The 18225-nt window shown below is 44.3% G+C and overlaps 2 protein-coding genes across 2 annotated transcripts in view; one reads left to right on the forward strand and one right to left on the reverse strand.

Annotated features, from left to right (window-relative positions):
• ddx43 (DEAD (Asp-Glu-Ala-Asp) box polypeptide 43) overlaps positions 1-2957 on the forward strand; it is a 57790-nt gene extending 54833 nt beyond the window's left edge. Inside the window, exons 16-17 of the mRNA XM_052024845.1 lie at positions 803-940; positions 2834-2957. Coding sequence (XP_051880805.1) covers positions 803-940; positions 2834-2842 — 147 coding nt within the window. The 3' untranslated portion in view covers positions 2843-2957. The remainder of the gene's footprint in view (positions 1-802; positions 941-2833) is intronic.
• A 3576-nt stretch (positions 2958-6533) lies between these two features.
• On the reverse strand, positions 6534-17616 carry LOC127574900 (cyclic GMP-AMP synthase-like). The gene is made up of 5 exons (XM_052024393.1): positions 16803-17616; positions 15023-15242; positions 13821-14090; positions 7349-7448; positions 6534-6891 (listed from the first exon to the last, which is right to left on the reverse strand). Exons 1-5 carry the CDS (start codon positions 17538-17540, stop codon positions 6534-6536), a joined length of 1686 nt encoding a protein of 561 aa, XP_051880353.1. The 5' UTR covers positions 17541-17616.
• Positions 17617-18225: the final 609 nt, after the last annotated feature.

An 18225-nucleotide genomic window follows, 5' to 3' on the forward strand; every position in this document is an offset into this window, starting at 1 on the left:
TGCTGCCTGGATTAGAGGGCATGTGCTATCAGGAGAGGCTGGACAAACTTGGGCTCTTTTCTCTGGAGCAGCGGAGGCTGAGGGGTGATCTGTTGGAAGTGTATAAAATTATGAGGGGCATAGCTAGGTAGGACAAGCAATATCTTTTTCCCATTATGAGTGATCCAATACCAGAGGGCATGCATTTAACGTGAGAGGAGGTAGGTTCAGAACAGATGTGAGGGGTGTTTTGTTTTACTGAGAGTGGTGGATGCCTGGAATGCGTTGCCTGATAGGGAGCAAATAATGGAGGCAAATTCATTGGGGGCTTTTAAGAGGGGCTTGGATGGGCACATGAATGAGAGGAAAATGGAGGGATATGGGCATTCTGTTGGTAGGAGGGAATAGCTATGTTGGCACAACATTGTGGGCCGAAGGGCCTGTTCTGTGCTGTACTGTTCTATGTTCTAATACGGTTCCATTTATGAGGGAAACCAAAGCTGCAGCCATAAACGTACGACAATTAATAAATCCAATGAACATAAATTTTGACTCGACACTGGGACCTTGCTGCCATGATTAATAGTTGAAATAAAAACAGGAAGAACAAAAAGTTTACTGAAAGGATTAGACGAAGTGGTACGGGAGAGGTGTGGAGCATAAACACATACAGATCAGTTAGAATGAACGGCCTGATTCCACACAGTAAGCTGTCTGCAGTCGTGTCTGTCTGTCTCTGTCAGCAGTGTGAGGCAGTTCTGTTGCTTCATCACCACAATCCTGTTCAGTTATATAACTCGATACGTGTGCTTCTCACGTGCAGCCAGTTCCTGAAGAGTTGCTGATGATGGCCAAAAGGTATGAACAGAACAAAATGAAGAAGGAGTACGAACAGCAGCTGGCAGCCCCCTATAATGAGGGGCGCAGAGACCAGGGGCGAGGCAGGAGAGGCTGGAACAAAGTAAGATCAGCAAATCATGATTGTACTTGTTCTGTGTTAATGTATCTTTACAAATGAGGATATTCCTTGATTAGATATTTAAATTCCTTTGTCATTGATAACTATTAGTGGCAGTCTCTGACCAAGTTACTTTAGAAACGATGAGAGTGGCATTTGCACTTGGAGGAGAAAGCTACAAAATAAACTGTAACAAAGTGTGTGTGGAAATTTCAAGCTGGCAAAAACCCTGCATGCAAAGCATTTTCTCAAAGGTGTAATTAGTTGTTTTACAAAGTATGCACAGGTCTTTGAAAATCAAATAAAAAAAACTGCCGATTCTGGAAATCTGAAAGAAAAGCAGTAAAATGCTGGAAAAACTCAGTAGGTCAAGCAACATCTGAAGAGAGAAATAGCCAGTGTTTCCAGTCTGTGATCCTACATCAGAACTGGGAAAGTTAACTGCTTCACTTTCCACAGATACTGCCTGACCTTCTGAGTGTTTCTGACATTTTCTGTTTTTGCGCACTCTTTATACTATGGTTAGAATCAAACAGGTTTGAGCTTGAATTGGAGAAATATTCCAGTTAATGGCAGAACTTAAGGAAGCAGTCTACTTCTCCAGGTTTTTAGTGTGTACGATTCTGTGATCATTTTGGGGTTGCCACAGCTGAAGGGATTATGTGAAAGCTATGGGATCGAGATTAGTTTGGGCGGCTTTCCCAGAGTGACATATTCTCATGGGTCAGTAACGAGCAGAGCTGCCAGTTTTCTATTTTGTGTCCAGTGATCCCCTCAGGAAACTGAACTTTCATACCTATCAAGAGATGACCTATTAGAGGTGTACAAGGTGATAAGAGGCATAGATCAAGTGGACAGTCAGAGACTTTTTCCCCGGGGTGGAAATGGCTAACACGAGGGGGCATAATTTTAAGGTGATTGGAGGAAAGTACAGGAGGGCTATCAGAGGTAAGTTTCTTTTTTTACACAGAGTGGTGGGTGTGTGGAACGCACAGCCAGGGGTGCTGGTAGAGGCAGATGCCGGGCAGGCAGGGTAGTGTAGCGGTTAGCATAACACTATTATAGCGCCAGTGACCCGGGTTCAATTTCGGCCGCTGTCTGTGAGGAGTTTGTACGTTCTCCCCGTGTGTCTGCGTGAGTTTCCTCCGGGTGTTCCAGTTTCCTCCCACATTCCAAAGACGTACAGGTTAGGAAGTTGTGGGCATGCTATTGTTGGCGCCGGAAGCGTGGCGACACTTGCAGTCTGTCCCCAGAACACTCCACGCAAAAGATGCATTTCACTGTGTGTTTCAATGTACATGTGACTGATAAAGATATCTTGCATTAGGGACATTCAAGAGATTCTTAGATAAGCACATGGATGATAGAAAAATGGAGGGCTATGTGGGAGGGAAGGGTTAGATAGATCTTAGAGTAGGCTACAAGGTCAGCACAACATCATGGGCCGAAGGGCCTGTACTGTGCTGTTATGTTCTATGTTCTATTCTTCCAGATCCCACCTTGAAGAAATATCTTAGAGGCATTTCTATATAAACGTGTGTGACAACAGCGCATTAGTTCGGGAACACGTACTTCTGACTCATCCCATGAACTTGCAGTCCTTCATACTGCTCAGCTCCCATTCACAAGGTTATCAGACTGGAAGGGAATGATGTTCCAGGTTGCATTGGCACAAGCCCCAGGTGGCAATCAGGCAGTGAACAGGCTCCATCTTGCACTGGGAAAGATGTGTCTCTCAGTGGGAGGAATAAATTGGAAAACAAAGATCCTCAGATTATTTTCCTTGAAAATGACTCCAAATGATAGTCAGTATTAAAAGCAAGCAGTTGAGCCAAAGGAGTTTCAGTTGCTTAAAAGCCAAACTATGGGATAATTTATACATTTTTATCTTTACAGAGAAACTGAAGTGATGAGCCCATAATCTATTATAATGGAAAAATAAAACCTGAATTCTACAGTGCCTGGAAAATGCAAGTTCCTGCCCAGACCCTTACCCAAAGTACTGAACACTGCACACTAAATGAAAGCATTTTCTTTAGATGATTCCTATTTTTATTTCTTTTTTGTAAACAACATGTTATTTTCTACTGAGGCTGCACTTTGGCAGAAGGGGTGAGTGTAGTTCCACTCCATGGCAGAGTTTGCCGTCCCTCAATGTTGATGTTAATTTTCTGTAAATTTCATTGTACGTTATTCAAAGATGAATAAACATAGAATCAGTCCCAGTATTAAATGTACTTGTCAATGTATATATGTTGTACCTAAGGTTCAGGAGCCTCCTATTTGGATTTCATAATATAGCATAATAGCACAACAAACTGAATATACAGCTCAAACATTCTTTGGTAAATCACATTATGGATGTAGAGTCTGGAGGAACCAGTGATGCTTTTGACCAAGGCCTCATGTTGTGCTTTGGGGAAGACCTCGTGTTATTGTCTAAAGTGTGTAAATCCCACTCCCTCATTTCAACACTGAAGTGCTGGCTCTGGGGGTGGGCATATTACCACTGAACCATCTGTTCAGTAATTGTTAAGGTGGGGCCCAAGCCTGAAATTTATCATCAGATAGCCAACTGTCATTCACAGGAATAGAACAAGATTTTTTACCCGGAACCTTCTGGTGCATTCTCTGACATTCTGTGAAGGAAGTACTGCTTAGCAAGCTGGTTGTTAAATTCTGCTTCAAGTACTTTCCCAACTTCCCCTTCTGTATTTGTTGCAAATGTTAGACTTAAATTTGTGAGTTATTGCTGCCTGTTTGAGCATTAAAGGGAATTGAAAGTGCACATCAACGACACTGGCACTTTGTCTTCTGCAATATCTGGGTTTTTCACCTTCCTTAAGACAACTTTAATTAGATAGACAAAATTTATCTCTCAATATATTTTGCACTGTTTATAGGGAGTACCCTTTATGATTTTGGGTGTTCTTAAGTTCCCCATAGCCAAAGAATCTCTGAAGCATAGGCACTAAGGTATTGTAGGAAATGCAGCAGCCAATTCATGCACAGCAAGGTCCAACAGAGTGCTGTGTAACCATTGCTCAGTAACGTTCTTACTGAGGTTAGGCTAGGGCACTGGGTACAACTACCCCTTATTTTGAAATGGACAGGAGAGATCCCAAAGCACTCTGAGAGCTGACAGACTTGATGTAAAGTTACCTCCAAAAGGCAGCATCTAAGTCAATATAACTCTTTGATCCGGTTTAGTTGTAGAGTTGTGGATCATACAACTGGGAAACAGGCCATACAGCCCATGCAGTCTGTGCCAACCATCAATCACACATTTATACCAATCTTACCCATCTTACTATTTTATTCTCCCCACACTGCCATCAATTCCCCTCAGAATGCACACCAGGAGTAATTTATAGCGACCAATTAACCTACCAGCCCATACATCTTTGGCTCACGGGAGGGAACTGGAGCACCCAGAGGAAACCCACACAATCACAGGGAGAATGTGCAAACTCCACACAGGCTGCACTGAGGTCAGGATTCAACCCGTGTCCCTGGAACTTTGAAGCAGTGGCTCCACCTGCTGCGCCACTGCAAGTGTTGGACTGGATTTACAATCCAAACCACTTTTGAGAGCCATTCACAAGTTGTGTGATTTATTTCTCAAGCTTGCAGGAAAAATACATAAAAGCCAAGTGCTCTTTTTAAAAAGAAAATCAGCTGTTCATACCTTGCTCTCAAGGAAGTGTGAAATGTTCTCTTAAAGAGAATGTTCTCTCTCTTAAATGTTCTGTCATAAAGGCCCATAACCACCAGTACAGGGCACTTGTTGGTTGTGGATCCAGACTTAAACCCCAAAAGTTTCAACTGGGTCTGATTGATCCCAAACCTGACATGAGCCCAGGCCCAATGTATTGCTCTGGACAGTCACCAGAAGTGGGGTGGGGGTTTGCGGTTGAAGTTTGGGTCTTAGCTCCAGCTCTCTAGCCAACACGCCATTTCCTCCTTATCCCAACACTTTTCTGGTGGATGAAGTCATGGCCCACTTCTTTGTGCAATCCTGGGGCTTCCTAGCATAGCAAATGTATGGCTGGGTTAGCTCACCTCACCAGTGGCCGGGTAGGACAGAAGTGAACCTGGTGGGGTTACTGCGTCAATAATTCAGTGAAATGCCACATCAGTTGAGAGGGAAAATGGTGGAAGTTACAGTATATATGTAAAACAAAAAGTCTGCAGAAGTATAGTTGTTAAAGCATGAAGTGCTAAATGAGACCACATTAGATCCAGGCACATATTCGACAGGATTCAGTCCTCAAGTTTTAATAACCTACAGTCAGTCAGTGTATAGGCAAATTTCACAAACAAAAACCTTTCATTCTCTTCAGGTCTGAGAATATATTGTATTTGTTTAAGCTTTGAACTGGCGTTCAAACTTGTGTGGTAGTGAGTCAAAAAGGAGCAAGGTTAAGGAATTAGCAGGTCTAGCATAGTTATTCATTTTCCTTCCCAAGCTGGAATCATTTGTTAATGCAGTGGCTCACATATGAACTGATGCAAAGTCAATTTCAATTATTCATTATCAGTTATTGATAGAGACTTTTTAAATAAAGGTGTCCTTTGAATAAATTTTAATCAAGTGTTTGAAAAGGTTGAAATCAGATTTAGGCCAAGTAACAGTTGAATTTTAATCATCCCAAGAGTCAATTTGGTCAAATTGTCTTTTCCCTCTGTTTGGTTGTCTTTTTAAACAAAGTATAACAAACATATTCTGGTGAATCCAAAGTAGATCTTGCGTATTCTTTCACTTACTAACTGGAGAACTGCACTTCAGTCAGTTTGGTTTCATTTCCAACCATAAACCCAAGATTTACAATAAATAGAAGCAAGCAAGTATTTTTATATTGTGAATGGAAACTTGTAGGGAAATAGCAGCAGAGCCTGAAACTATGTCATGACTCAGCAACTTGAATAAAAGGTGGAAACTGTGACATTTCAATGAGGTGAACTGAGCTTGCAGAGGGACAAATGGATCAGGGCTTGCACAGAGACACTGGCAGTCAGTGTTCCCAACACACACACACTCTCTCTCTCTGTCTGTTTGTCTATGCAACTGCCAGTATGCTCCAGTTATAGTTCACTCCCAGTAGTCAGATAACACCACACACACACACAACACTGTCCAGGTGCCTTAAAAGGACACTCACTAAGTAGCAACCTGGCTCGTAACAGATCCTATAAGTCATCCCTATTGAATCTGTTTCCATCATCCTTTCGGGCAGTGTGTTTCAGCTCCTATCACGTGTAAACCCAAAACTCTTCGTTTCTCACCTTGGGTACTTTTGCCAGTTACCTCAGATCAGAATCCCTTGGTTACTAATCCCTGCTGGCAGCAGACTTCTTCACAAAACCAAGTCATCCTTCCCTCCAATCATTCTGGTAAATCACCTCTGCAGCCTCAAACAGGCCTTGACTTGCTTCTTGAAATTCAACACAATATTTCAACTAAAACCTCACCAGGATTTTAAAAAGGTTCTCGTCATTTTTGTGCACTCCTAATAAAGCTCATGAGATTGGATACTTTTTTTTAAATAAACAGTCTCCTCAATTTGTTCTGCCACTTCTTAAATCTCAAGCTGAATCACTGTGACGACAGATTTACCCCGAAGATGGGAAAGTTTTTAGATCTCTCTTTCTTAACGAAGTCTAGCAGGCGAATTCTACTTTTTGGATCAAATATTCGAGGGTCAAAGAGATTGTAGGAGGGGATGAAGAAATGAGGGAGGTTTTCACTTTTCAAATGTTCAATGAAGTTGGCCAAGAGCCGGAGAAAGCAGTCAGCAAGGTCTTCAAGCTGCCACATGTCATCTTTAGGCCACTTGACACATGCATGGAGCAGTGTTGTCTTTGCGTGGTATGAGCAGACACATGCCAATATGCGGCAATGCTTCTCCTTCAGTTTCTGAATGAGGTTTTTCAAAAGCTTCAGGCAGGATTTCCTACAGAAATGAAAGTAGTTTCAGTACAATGTGCTAATTTTTTGTTCACCTCCCCTGAATCACAAGCCAGATGAACCCACAAGCTCTCGTCTGTCATCCAACATGTGTTTTTTTTTGAAAAATAGCTGGGATCAATGTAAGTAGCAAGTATCAACAGGCCACCCAACTGTAGAAAGGGCCAAAGGCACACCCCACAATGTCCACATCATCACACGACAGCAGAATACGAGACTATAACCCAAGATGGCATTCTTAGCTCCCTTACTCTTCAACAGCACAAGGTACAGAACCCGGTTTGAGTAGGCTGGCAATCATCAACTAATTCTGAGAAAATCAAAAATCCAGTATGGCGCCTGTTGGTTAAACGACTTGGTACTTCAGCTATAGAGAAAAGGGAAATTTAGGAAATGGGAGCAAACACAACTTTACACAGTGCAGTCCAAGCAATGAAACAAACCTGCAACATTTAGGCGAATTACTCTCACAGCAAGTCTTTGAGCTGCCATGGTTCATGATTATCTTCTTCTCAATGTGCGAGAATGAGATTCGCCACATTTCTGCAAAATTAAAATGAAGTTGAAATCTCAACAAACGTTATTAACCGCACTTTTCGGCAGTCGTCCCTCTGCCACCATTCGCTTCACTATAGAGTCCAGTATAGCGTCACACTAGTGTAGCGGTTAGTGTAACGCTATTACAGTGTCAGCGACCCAGTTTCAATTCCTGCCACTGTCTGTAAGGAGTTTGTACGTTCTCCCCGTGTCTGCGTGGGTTTCCTCCGGGTGCTCCGGTTTCCTCCCATATTCCAAAAGATGTACAGGTTAGGAGCTGTGGGCATGCTATGCTGGCACCAGAAGAGTGGCGACACTTGCAGGCTGCCCCCAACACATTCTCAGTAACGCAAAAAGACACAGCAAAATGTCCTAAGGCATTTCATGGGAGTGTTAGTAAACAAAATTTGAAATGGAACCACATGAAGAGATTTAACAGCACAGGGGAAACACAAGAAATTCTGCAGATGCTGGAATCTGGAGCAACACACAAAAAGTGCTGGAGGAACTCAGCAGGTCAGGCAGCATCTATGGAGGGAAATAAACAGTCGACGTTTCAGGCAGAGACCCTTCATCAGGACTGGAAAGGAAGAGGGCAGAAGCCAGAATAAGGTGGGGGGGAGGGGAGGAGTACAAATAGGCAGGGGATAGGTGAGTTCAGGTGAGAGGGGGAAGGTAGTGGGTGGGGGTGGGGGAGAAGGAGAAGATGTAATAAGCTGAGAGGTGATAGCTAGAAGAGGCAAAGGGATGAAGAAGAGGCAATCTGGTAGGAAAGGGCAGTAGACCAGATGGCCAAACACTTGAAAACTATATCTTAAGGAGCATCTTAAAAGAGATGGCAGAACAATTAAATCTGGAGATGATCTGGAGGAGCACAGGCATCTTGTGGGAATGGAAGATATTAAATTTAAAGGAAGGACGATGCCATGTAAAGATTTACAAATAAGGCTGAGACCCTGATTCCATAATATTTGCAGCATTCATTTTATGAGTTGCCCTTTGTATTTGTAGTATTTTATATATCTGCAGTGCCTGCTTTGTCATGTTTGCATTGTATTTGCAAGTATAATAAACTATTGAAGGAACGTTGTATTGTACTGCTTGGTGTCCCTTGACAAGTTCTGATACCTTGGACAGGTTAAGGCCGAATCCATCAACAGTGGATTCACTTTAATGATGCCCATGAGCCCACAGAACCAAAAGCATGAATGGAGGAATCACGACAAATTGCAGAATGAAAAGGATCAGTTTCTAAGCAGTGGACCAAGGGTTTGCAGGAAACAATACCAAGTGACTCGCGGGCAATTGCCTGAGATGACACTTCTAGAAGCAGAACATCCAACGTTTGCAACAAGGAGCAGCAAAAGAAAGTGGTTCCCTTTGGTTTAGCACCTGAGATGTTACAAAAAGAGGAAGGAGTAACCCTCCAGAATCTAAAAGGACCAGATCCTAAGTGCAGTAGGGACTGAGTGCTGGCAACACTACCTGCAGAATTTCCTAAATACAGTTTGCTTGTATCATGCCTAAAAAAAAGCCTTATGAGCATTTATTTCCAGGGGAGGGGAGGTATCTTTATTAGTCACATGTACATCAAAACATAATTAAGCCTTAACATTATCTTAGAGTTTTTGTTTGATGTTTAAATTGGTACGAGAGCATGTATTCTCCTTCCATTCCACCTTTTCCACAGATTTCAGCAATCTACTCTTTGGGACCAGAAGATTCATGGTCTTTTTCCCAGCGTAGGGGAGTCTAAATCTAGAGGGCACAGATTGAAGGTGAGATGGGAGAGATTTAAAAAGGGACCTGAGAGGTGACTTTCCCCCCCACACAGAGGGTGGTGTGTGTATGGAACAAGCTGCCAGAGGAACCTGCAGAGGCAGGTACAATTACAATGTTTGAAAGACATTTGGACATAGATTGAAAAGGTTAAGAGGGACATAGGATAAACGCAGACAAACGGGACTAGCTCAGACAAACATCTTGATTGGCATGAATGAATTGGACCGAAGAGCCCGTTTCTGTGCAGTATAACTCTACACCTCTAACTGGTTGAAACGACTAGGGAGAGGGGCAGGTGGTGGGTTGGGATAAAGGTCAGGCGTGGTTTAATTCCAGAGACATGAATGACACTGAAGCTGTTGATGCATGGAATGCTTAGCATGAAAAGGGAATCTAGGTTTAGGATGTGTAAAAAGTGCATCTGAACATGTGAAAAATGTCTGCTCTTCATTTCCAGTATTAGTCTCCATTTTGTTCAAAACTGATGTTTATAGTTGTATTCTGGAGACACAAGAATGCAGATGCTGGAAATCTGGAGTATGACAAAATGCTGGAGGAACTCAGCAGGTCAGGCAGCATCTATAGAGGAAAATGGACAGTCAATGTTTTGGGCTCAGACCCTTCATCAGGACTGGAAGGAAAGAGGGCAGAAGCCAGAATAAGGTGGGGGAGGGGGAGGAGCACGAACTTCGCTTTATTCCATGGCCCACTGTCCTCTCCTATCAGATTCCACCTGCTTCAGCCCTTTGTCTCTTCTACCCATCACCTCCCAGCTTCTTACATCTTCCCCCCTCACCTGGACTCACCTATCACCTGCCAGCCTGTGCTCCTCACCCTTTTATTCTGGCTTTGCCCTCTTTCCTTCCAGTCCTGATGAAGAATCTCGGCCTGAAACGTTGACTGTTTATTTCCCTCCACAGATGCTGCCTGACCTGCTGAGTTCCTCCAGCATTTTGTGTTCTTATAGTTGTGTTTGCTGTTGGAAGTATTCATTTCTAGGCACATACATTATTCTGAGCTCCTCGTGCCAATTTTTGGATTTTGTTTTAAACTGGTTGGAACCATATGTATTCTTCATGAGCTTGCACCCTCAGATGTTCCTTGAAAGTTAGCAGACTTTACAGTCCAAACTGATTACCAATGGATTGATGTTCCTGAATTGTATGAAGTGGTTTGCTTTTGTTAGTGCATTAATTTTAAGTTTGTATATCCAGTACTGGAAAAAAAAACTTTGAACTAAAGATTCAAGTTTTGTTCTAATATATTCTTTTAACCAATAGAGACCTTGGCCACTATGGGGAAAATGAGACTATACAAGGCCTTGAAGCTGAAATTCAAACTTACAAAATGGTTTTAAATTAATTGAGCCCTCGGAAGAGTGCTAATTTATCTATAGTTAAGAAATACTTTACTTTTATACAATCAAAGTTAAAAATCAGACTGTTGTTCAGTATTAACTTAAACATTCATTAAAGTACAGTTCCCACCCCCCCCCCCCCCCACCCCATTACTTCTAGGTCTGAGAAAAAAAGTTTTTCAGATTAGGCTTTCCCATGATGAATGAAACCACAATGCTAATTGGGAGGAAAACAAATTACTGAACTAATGAAAATCAAAAAAAAACTGCAAGATTCTGGAAATCTAAGACCAGAAAATGCTGGAAATACTCAGAAGGTTAGGCCACATCTGGGAAAGAGGAACAGAATTAACATTTCAGGTCGAAGACCCTTCATCGGACATGAAATAACAACGATGAAAATTAAAAAGTAGGACACACAAAGTGACGAGGGCTGGGTGGGCAGGGCAGAGGACGATTTTAAGATCCAGCAGTGAAAGACTTAAAATGCTCATAAGTAGTGAGAAAATTAATTTTGAGGGAAAACTTGTGTGCAATATCAAAATGAACTAACAATTTCTATGGTCACATGAATAGAAAGAAGACAGGGACCTCAAGAGGAGGCGGCTCATGAATTACTAACAGGAAAGAATATCAGATATGTTAAATCAATTTTTTTTTGCATCAGTTTTTGCTGTGGAGGACGCCGCAAATATCCCCAAGATAAAAGATGGCCTATTTTTAAGATAACAGGGCGGAAGTGGTAAAAATCCCAATCACAAGGGGTAACAGTGCTAAAGACAGACAAATCGCCAGGATCTGATGGCGTGCACTTGAGGGTCTTAAAGGAAGTGGCCGAGGAGATAGTGGACCCTTTGGTTGAGATTTCTCAAAATTAGCTGAATTCCAGGAGGATACCAGAAGATTGGAAAATGTAATGCCCTTATTCAAAAGGGGAGGAAGATAGAAGGTGGAAAGTGCAGGGCAGTTAGTTTTAGCATCTTTGCCAACAATAGATGCTAGAGTTAATAACCAAAGAAGAAATAACTGATCATTTAGGAAAGCTGAATATAATCAAACCTGGTCAACATGTTTTCATGAAAAGGAAATTAAGTTTGACAAATTTGCTCAAATTCTTTGTGGATGTGGAATCTTAAGGGTCGTAAGCAGAACCACAGTGGATTCTGTTCTTTTTAAACAGGTGACAATGACTCCCTCCCTTTAATGGGCAACATGGACTGATTAACTGATGCCTCAAGAATTTATTGGAAACAGGTCTTTCCAAGGAGCTAACAATCCAGGCCTATGTAATGAGATAACAAAGGAGACAGAAGGTAGAGATGGTATGGGGTGCAATCAAAACACTACGGGGCAGGACCACAGTGACCAATCAGGAGCAGTGCATAATGAGGATTGGTATTGGAATTGGTTTGTTATTGTCACTTGTACTGAGGTACAGTGAAAAACTTGTCTTGCATTCCGTTTGTACAGATCAATTCATTACAATGGTGCAGATACATTGAGTGCAGTTTTGGGCCCCTTATCTTAGGAAGGATGTACTGATGTTGGAGAGGGTTCAGAGAAGATTTACAAGGATGATTCCAGGAATGAAAGGGCTTACATACGATGAGTGTTTGTCGGCTCTTGGACTGTACTCACTGGAGTACAGAAGAATGAGAGGGGACCTCACAGAAACATTTCGAATGTTGAAAGGACTGGACAGAGTAGATGTGGCTAAGCTATTTCCCTTGGTGGGTGAGTCCAGGACTAGAGGGCACAGTCTTAGAATTAGAGGGTACCCGTTTAGAACAGAAATGAGGAAAAATTTCTTTAGCCAGAGGGTCGTGGATTTATGGAATTCTTTGCCACATACAGCTGTGGAGGTCTGATCATTGGGGGTGTTTAAGGAGGAGATTGAGGGATATGGGGAAAAAGGCCAGAAATTGGGGATAGATAGGAATAGTTTAGTTTAGCTCATGGAGCAGACTCGATGGACTGAATAGCCTATTTCTGCTCCTTTGTCTTGTGATCTTGTGAGTTAGTACAGAGTGCATTGAGGTAGTACAGGGTAAAAACTATTATAGAGTACAGATTAAAGTGTCACAGCTGCAGGGAAGTGCATTGCAGGTAGACAATAAGGTGCAAGGACATAAGGTAGATTGTGAGGTCAAGAGTCCATCTTATTGTATAAGGGAACCGTTCAATAGTCTTATCACCGTGGGATAGAAGCTCTCCTTGAACCTGATGGTATGCACCCTCAGGCTCCTGTATCTTCTGCCTGATGGGAGAGGAGAGAAGAGAGAATGACCCGTGTGGGTGGGGTCTTTCATTATGCTGGCTGCTTCACCAGGCAATGAGAAGTATAGACAGAGTCCATGGATGGGAGGCTGGTTCCTGTGATGCACTGGGCTGTGTCCACAACTCTCTAGTTTTTTTGCAGTCCTGGGCAAAGCAGTTGCCATTCGAAGCTGTGATGCATCCAGATAGGATGCTTTCTATGGTGCATCGATAAAAGTTGGTGAGTATCAAAGGGGACATGCCAGATTTCTTTAGCCTTCTGAGGAAGTAGAGGCACTGGTGAGCTTTCTCTAACTATGACTGGTTGGTGCGATGACATTGGTGAGGATGAAGAGCAAGAGAAATCAACAATTGGGGTTGCAGTAGTATCTGCTTAGTTGGGGATCTCTGAACTGAGCAGTTTGAATTATTTGTAATAGTGGTAAGAACATTGTGCATTATACTTTCTGCAGACGTTATCAATCTCAATAAAACCATAAAATTAATGCTACTGTTCATCTGTCTTGCAAGTTTCAAATTCAGACATGGCAGAATTGAATAAAAACTCAGGCCTAACAGTCTGGGAGACCTCTGACGATAGGTCATTGACTCAAAACATTACCTGTGTTTCTCTCTCCACAGTTAACTGACCTGCTGAACAGTTCCAGCATTTTCTGGTTTTATTTCAAATCTCCAGCATCCACTATATTTTGATTTATGTTATGGATCCTCTAACTATGACTGGTTAGTGGAATGACATTGGAGAGTCATGAAGAAATGTGGATAGCTACCTCAGGAATCATGGATACTCTAGGAAAGACAAGGAGGGGTAGATACCATTGCCACAATCACTGGTCACTGCGATAAATCAATTCGCTACTCCAGAACAAGAATATATATTCACTAAGATTTTCCCCACTGTGGATGTGGCATGCTTCGTTTTCTGCTAATGCATTTTTTAAAAATTGGATGTTGTAACACACCTTCCTGAGATTCAGTTTTGGCTCCTTGTACATTCTCAAGTGGCTGCTGTTTCGGCACCAGGTAAAAAGGCTCCCGTCTGAATTCACTTCTGACCTTGTTTCCCAACCATTTTTCAATTTTCAGACCTTCGGTAGTGCTTGGTGGCCAGCTCTGTGTCTTCACTTCCAGAGCTAACACTATGTCTAGAGAGATTGGCACACATTCTCCCTCAATCTCAAGCGTCACAGCCGGACTCCCCGATTTCTTCCTTTCCACTTTTATATTGAAGTCTGTGGGAAAAACAAAATCAGGGAAAGAAGTAAATTTCTCTAACCTTTGATTACAGCAGATAACTGCAACTACATGACCTGATAACAAAAGATCCAGACATGAAGTGAACTTACTCAATGCCAGGATTCCTCTACTGTGGTCACTGGGAAGAAGCAAACCTGTGGTGAAGTGACCGATAACAGCACTGGTCAGATCCCTGTCCCTCTTGGAAGACTTAAGGGACTGTGGACAGTGGTGCAGCTAGTACAGCCACTGCCTCACAGCACCAGAGACCAGGTTCAATTCTGATCTCAGGTGCAGTCTGTGTGGAGTTTACACATTCCCAATGACGTGGGTTTCTTCCCGCACTCCAAAGACATGCGGATTAATAGGTTAATTGGCCACTGTGAATTGCCCCCAGTGTCTCGGTCAGTGGTAGAATCTGGGGCGGGGGAGATAATGAGAATATAGGGAGAATAAATGGGTTAATGTAGGATTAGTGTAAATGGGTGGTTGATAGTTGGTGCAGACATGGTGGGCCAAAGGGCCTGTCCCCATGCAGTCTCTTTCTATGGCTCCATAATGGACTAGGTTGAGGTAATTCAGTCCCCAGTGTGCCCTCCACCATCTACCTGACCACGGCTGATTTAACTCTCAACCATATTTACCTGGCTTTCCTCCACAATCTCTGATACAACAAGACCATCTGAATTGACCCCCCAAACACCAACCGACAACCCACCTCCCCCTCTCGAGGTATGGATCAGATTGCCACAATTGCAACCAACCCTTCAAGATGAAACTTCCAAGCTCTTCAATGAAGTCACCGGGAGGACAGTCATCAGAAGGATGTTTCAAGAACAAACCACAGTCCAGAGAAAATTGATTCAATTACCATGTGGAAGTTGTCCTACAGTGAAGTAAGGTGTAAATTATGTATCTGCCGACTGACCTGGCAATGATCTTGCTGCCACTTTTATGAGGTTCCTGAGGTGACAAAGCATTTTTTCAGCTGATAGCTTTCCATTAGAAACAAACTGAACAAGAGGGTTGGCACCTGTACATCTTTTAAACTCAACTTGGTAGAAAGCACCTTCAAAATCTGCCTCTGTATACTTGATTCTTCCAACAGGGACTGTGATCATTATATCAAATTCATTTGGTTCCGAAATCTGCAGAGGCCAGAAATATAAAGTTAAAACAAAGCTCATCTCACAAATCATTTTCTCCCTGAAAACCTTCCACCCCACAGGTCTTTGCCTTAATGGATCATTTGGTTCATCACCTCCAATTTGATCTCACCAACTACATCCACACCGCCCCTCTGCACTTTCTGAAGGGAAAGTTCCCTCTGCAAAATTCTGGTCCATTGTTCACTTGCCTCGACCGCCCACTCTCCCCAATGCCTTAGCTCGAGACAAATTATGCAATGCCCATCATTAATCGTCTAATGTTCTCCAACCTTTAATTGGCTTGAAGTGGTTGGGGGGGGGGGGGTAGTGAGAGTTCTCCTATCCCTATGATTTTTCCTCCCCCCAGCACTGCACAATGATGCAGCATGCAACAAACTACTGTATGACGCTTTTGCAAAGGAGATGAAGCACAGGTTAATATCTATTTGTTGCTGCTTCTGTATTTTTAAAATTTATTTGTTTAGGGGGTGGGGATGTCCCTGGTAAAGCCAGCAATTATTGCCCATTGATGAGAACCACCAAACTGAGATGGTTATTAAGAGAATATCCTTCCTCAGGTAATACTTGTACCTGAACCTTCCAAAAGGCATCATTTCTCCCTTGTCAGGATTAAGTTCCATCTGCCATTTCTCCATCCAAATTTCCAGTTGATCAATATCATGCTGTAGCCTAAGATAATCCTCCTTGCTATCCACAACACCACCAATTTTCATGTCATCTGGAAACTTACTGGTCATGCCTCTTACATTCACAATAAATATCAAAAGGTCCCAGCACCAATCCTTGGGTTCAAACTGGTCATGGCTTTCCAATCAGAAAAGTACCCCTCCACCACACCCTCTGCATCCTGTAACCAAGCCAATTCTGGATTCAGTTTGCCATCTTACCTCGAATCCCATAGACTCTTAACATTTTGGATCAGCTTATGATGCAGGACCTTGTCAAAAGCCTTACTAAAGTCCATGTCGACAATATCTACTGCATTGCCCTCACCAATATACTCTTCAAAAATTCAATCAAATGAGTGAAACAGGATTTTCCATGAACAAAGCCCTGCTAACCATCCATTTTCCAAGTGCAAGTATATCCTGTTACTGAGAATTTTTCCCACCGAAGTTCACAAGTCTGTGAAGTTGGCTTATCCCTGCTGCCTTACTTGAATAAAGGAACCACATTTGCTACTCTCCGTTCCTCTGGTACTTCACCTGTAATCAGCAAAGATGTAAAAATCTCCACAACCCCAGCGATCTCCCCGCTACCCCCCCACAGCAACCTGGAATACATCCTACAGATTTATCCACCTCCAGTCCCACAACTGCCCGGGCGGGTTCATAAGGTGAAAGTGAAACCAAAGCCAAAACTTCTCAGTTCCTGAAAGTCTGTAAAACAAACATTCTTTCACCTGACAGAGAGGCTGAACAATAAATGAAACCGACCCGAGCGCCGGAATATGAAAGTAAAAGCACCCAGCGGGAGGAAAGGACAAACGCACTAAAAAGGTGATTTCCAGCGCTCAGACCATCAGACAAACTTACTCACCTTCACCTTTTCGTAGTAACTACCACTTGGCAACTTCTTAATAGATGCAAAATTAGGATCCTTGCTGATGTAACGCAACAAATGGTCCACCACCTGGTTCACCAGCCTCGCTGCTTTGGATCGCTCATCCGACCTAATCCGCAGATTGCCGAGCACAGTCCTCAGCAATTTGTCCAAGTCTCCGGCTCCCTCACTGCCGCCAGTCCGCGGGGCTCTGATGTCTGTCCCGTCCTCGGCATCTCTCGATGCGCCCGCAGCCCTGCTGGTCCCACTGCCCACATCGCTGCTGGCATTCTTCCCCTCGTCGCCAGCAGCCCTGCCGGGAATGGTGTCCTTGTCGCCAGCAGCCCTGCCGGGAATGATTCCCTTGTCGCCAGCAGCCCTGCCGGGAATGATTCCCTTGTCGCCAGCAGCCCTGCCGGGAATGATTCCCTTGTCGCCAGCAGCCCTGCCGGGAATGGTGTCCTTGACACGAGCAGCCCTGCCGGGAATGTTTTCCTTGTCGCCAGCAGATCTACGGGAGCTGGCGTTCCTTTCACCTCTGCCCCTGTTCTTCCCGCCGGTGTCTGCGGGGCCGCCGTGGGAGCTGTCGTCTTCGACACCAGCACCGCCGCTGTGGCGCGGCCGCCGCTCCGGGTCGCGTCCTTCCCCCCGGCGGCCCTTGGGTTTGGCGCCAGAGCCGGTGGGCTTGGCCGCCGCTGAGTCGCCGCTCCTTCTCGGTACCGCCTTCTGGCTCATCTCCACTCCTCACCCGGGCCGGCTCAGGAACGACTGGTGCATTGGCGCCAAAAACCTTGACGCCGAGCACAGGCTCCCTCCCGCATCACTGGTTCCCACCCAAATCACCGCCCCCTGCCCCCCCGATAAATCTCCCGCCCAAACACCGCCCATTTCCGGACGCTAAGTTTTGACAGAAATCATTCACAAATTCTTCGTCCCACAGACGCTGCTCGTCCCACTGAGTTCTTCAGCGGATGTTTTGTTGCCCCGCCCCATCAATCATCCGCACCTGTCAATCATCCGCCCCATCAATCATCCGCACCTGTCAATCATCCGCCCCATCAATCATCCGCACCTGTCAATCATCCGCCCCATCAATCACCCGCCCGTCAATCTCCCACCCCAAGCCCCGCCCCATCAATCTCCCATCAGAGCCCCGCCCCTGTCAATCTCCCGCCGGAGCCCCGCCGCCATGAATCTCCCGCCCCCGTCAATCTCCCGCCAGAGCCCCGCCCCGTCAATCTCCTGCCAGAGTCCCGCCCCATCAATCTCCCGCCCCGTCAATCACCCGCCAGAGCCCCGCCCCCATCATTCTCCCGCCCCCATCAATCACCCGCCAGAGCCCCGCCCCCATCAATCTCCTGCCAGAGCCCCGCCCCATCAATCTCCCGCCCCCGTCAATCACCCGCCAGAGCCCCGCCTC

Source organism: Pristis pectinata, chromosome 10 (genome assembly GCF_009764475.1).
Source record: "Pristis pectinata isolate sPriPec2 chromosome 10, sPriPec2.1.pri, whole genome shotgun sequence".
NCBI lineage: Eukaryota > Metazoa > Chordata > Chondrichthyes > Rhinopristiformes > Pristidae > Pristis > Pristis pectinata.